The following is a 2,854-nucleotide window of genomic DNA, read 5'->3' on the forward strand; positions in this document are numbered from 1 at the left end:
CAGCAGCTGAGGAGCTCGGGCTCCTGGGTTCCTTCCCAGGTCCACTGCAGGTGGTTGCTCTGTGCCTCAGTTTCCTTTCTGGGGGAGGGGCAGGCCATGGCTGGCCCCCAGGGCTGCATTCAGGTGGGTGGCTCAGTGTCCATGGGGCTGGGGGTGCCAGGGGAGCAGGGTCCTCAGCTTCACATCCCCACCCCAATTTCATTCCCCTCCCTGCTGCTCACCTCCATTACAGCCAGCTCTGGGGTAGGCATGGGGCAAGGTTTGTCACGGGGGGCTGTGGTGAGCAGTGGCCAGAGCTCCCCGCAGGTGGGACGGGCAGGGGGCGTGGGGCTGTCTGTCCTGGGGAGGCCGGGCAGGGCGGGCCTTTGCTGACGATGCTGCTTCCTCCCTGGCAGACTGCTCCCGGCCCAGCCTGGCTCGAGCGCCCTTCCTGCCACCCGGCGCTGCCATGAACATGCCACAGTCCTTCGGCTCTGCGTCCAGCTTGGTGCCGGGTGATGGCCTGCCCCCCGCAACTGCCAACGGCACCCAGCGCCGCAGCCCCGGCCCCGGCCCCGGCCCCGGCCCCGGCCCCGACGCTGAGCGGTGCTGGCCCATCCGGCCGACGCTGCGCAATGAACTGGACACCTTTTCGGTGCACTTCTACATCTTCTTTGGGCCCAATGTATCGGTGCCACCCGAGCGCCCTGCTGTTTTTGTCATCAACCTCCTGCCCGTGCTTGACAGCGGTGGTGTCCTCAACCTCGAGCTCAAGCTCAACGTGGTGTGTGGGTGCAGGGCACCTGGCACAGCCAGGGTGGGATAGCTGGCGGCTGCGGGTTGGGAGTGAGGGGTACCGGCGTGGCTGGGGTGGAGCAGCAGGAGGTTGTGGGTCGGAAGTGAGGAGCACCATCACCGCGGGGGCACTGGGGTGGGGTAGCAGAGGGGCTGCAGGTCAGAAGGCGGGGGCACCAGTAGGACCATGGGATACAGGGTTGTGGGGCTGGGGGGCAGGGGCATGGCTGGGCGGCGCTGGGTGTGGGGTAGCAAGACAGGATCTGTGGGTTGGGGTGGGGTAGTGGGCACTGGGGCTGGATCCCCAGCTCCGTGACTTGCCCCCCGGCCCCTCTCCAGTCCTCCCTGTGGGGTGAGAACGTGACGGTCTTTGGGTGCCTGAACCACGAGGTGCCACTGACGTCGGGGGACAACAGCTCCGTCACCTGTGAGACAGGTAGGGGTGGGCCCACGGCTCCCAGCGTGGGGCGCTGGGACTTGGCAGGGGGGCAGAGCTCTCTCTAGTGGGGGGGGTGCTGGGGGGCGGTCATCCAGGTGCCAGGGCCTGTTTGCACCGGCTGGAGCAGGGGGGGTGTCCAGGGTCCCGTTCCGCTCAGCACAGCCTCCACTTTCCCCCCCTGTCCCTGCAGAGTCCCTGGCTGGGTTCCTGCTGTCCGTCAATGCCACCACCAACCTGAGCCGCCTGCGCATCCCCTACCCCCAGACCGGGAGCTGGTACCTCAGCCTGCGCTCACTCTGTACCACCGACCGTGGGTAAGTGTCCACCATGGCCCTGCGTTGGGGTGCCCAATGTGGGGGAGATGGGGGGATCCGTGGCTTGGCCCTTGGGGTGGTTCAGGCATCCTGTGAGAGCACAGCAGGAGGGGCAAGGAGCTTGCATGGGCTGGGGCCTAGCAGGGCAGGTGATGGATGGGTGATCTCAGCACGGCCAAGGTGGGGGAGATGCAGGGGCTGGGCCTAGGGAGGCGAGCCACGGGTCCACCCTGAGCCTACGGGCACATGTATGTGCAAGCCTGCATGCCCGTGTCTCCACACTGGGGCCCGTGCTTATGCCTGTCCCCGTAGGCTTGAGTCATGTGCCAATGCAACGGCAGAGGTATATCTGCGCACCTACCTCTCGCCCTGCATCAATGACTGTGGCACCTATGGCCAGTGCAAGCTGCTGCGCACCAACAACTACCTGTATGCCGCCTGCGAGTGCAAAGCAGGTGAGACTGTGCCCCCTGCCCCATGCAGCACCAGGGACCCTGCTCATCTGGGCCCACCTGCTGCCCTGTAGCCTGGACAAGGGGCCACCCCCTTGCTGGCCCTGGGGAGGGGGACTATCTTAGCCCATGCCCTGAGCCCCCAGGCCTGGCCCTGCTCAGCTGATGGGGTTGTCGCCTGCAGGCTGGAATGGCTGGGGCTGCACGGACAACGCGGAGGCCTTCTCTTACGGCTTCCAGCTGCTCTCCACACTGCTGCTCTGCCTTAGCAACCTCATGTTCGTGCCTCCCGTGGCCATTGCCCTGCGCAGCCACTACCTCCTGGAAGCCTCCGTCTACATCTTCACCATGTTTTTCTCCACCGTGAGTCCCTGGGTGGGATGGGTCGAGGGGCAGGCTGGGGCAGTCCCCTCCCTTGGGTAGATCTAGGAGTTTGAAATGGTGGGGTGCAGATGGCGTGGGGTGCCAGCTCATATGACACAGCATCAAGTTTCCTTCAGTTAAAAGTAAATGAGAAGCATCACCAATGCACCCAGGGCCTCAGGCTGGGTTGCGCTGTGCAAGATGAGAGCAAAACCAGATAGAACTTCATTGCAGTGGGTTCAAGGCAGTCTGCAGGGCTCAGAGAGCAGCCTGGCAGAACAAGAAGCAGCCTGATGGAGGCACATCCAGGCCATTAGAAAGGAGAGAGGGGCAACAGCACTGTCCCAGCTGCCTGTGGAGGGTTCGGGATTGCAAGTATGGTTGGGGGTAGAAAGGTAAGAAAGGTTTATTGACTTAACAAAAACTCAACTACGCGCAGTAACAAGACAAACAATGACAGACAAAAACAATTTGTGTCGGCAACATATCAGCAGTCCCCTCTGATGCCTGAT

General features: G+C 63.6%; 1 protein-coding gene across 1 annotated transcript in view; it reads left to right on the top strand.

Annotated features, from left to right (window-relative positions):
- Positions 1-398: 398 nt before the first annotated feature.
- The window catches only part of TMEM8B (transmembrane protein 8B), a 14,810-nt gene continuing 12,354 nt past the window's right edge, over positions 399-2,854 (top strand). Inside the window, exons 1-5 of the mRNA XM_019518019.1 lie at positions 399-763; positions 1,114-1,210; positions 1,404-1,527; positions 1,840-1,982; positions 2,164-2,342. Coding sequence (XP_019373564.1) covers positions 449-763; positions 1,114-1,210; positions 1,404-1,527; positions 1,840-1,982; positions 2,164-2,342 — 858 coding nt within the window. The 5' untranslated portion in view covers positions 399-448. The remainder of the gene's footprint in view (positions 764-1,113; positions 1,211-1,403; positions 1,528-1,839; positions 1,983-2,163; positions 2,343-2,854) is intronic.

The sequence above is a fragment of the Gavialis gangeticus genome, unplaced genomic scaffold (assembly GCF_001723915.1).
Source record: "Gavialis gangeticus isolate Ggan-Ray unplaced genomic scaffold, GavGan_comp1, whole genome shotgun sequence".
Taxonomy (NCBI): domain Eukaryota; kingdom Metazoa; phylum Chordata; order Crocodylia; family Gavialidae; genus Gavialis; species Gavialis gangeticus.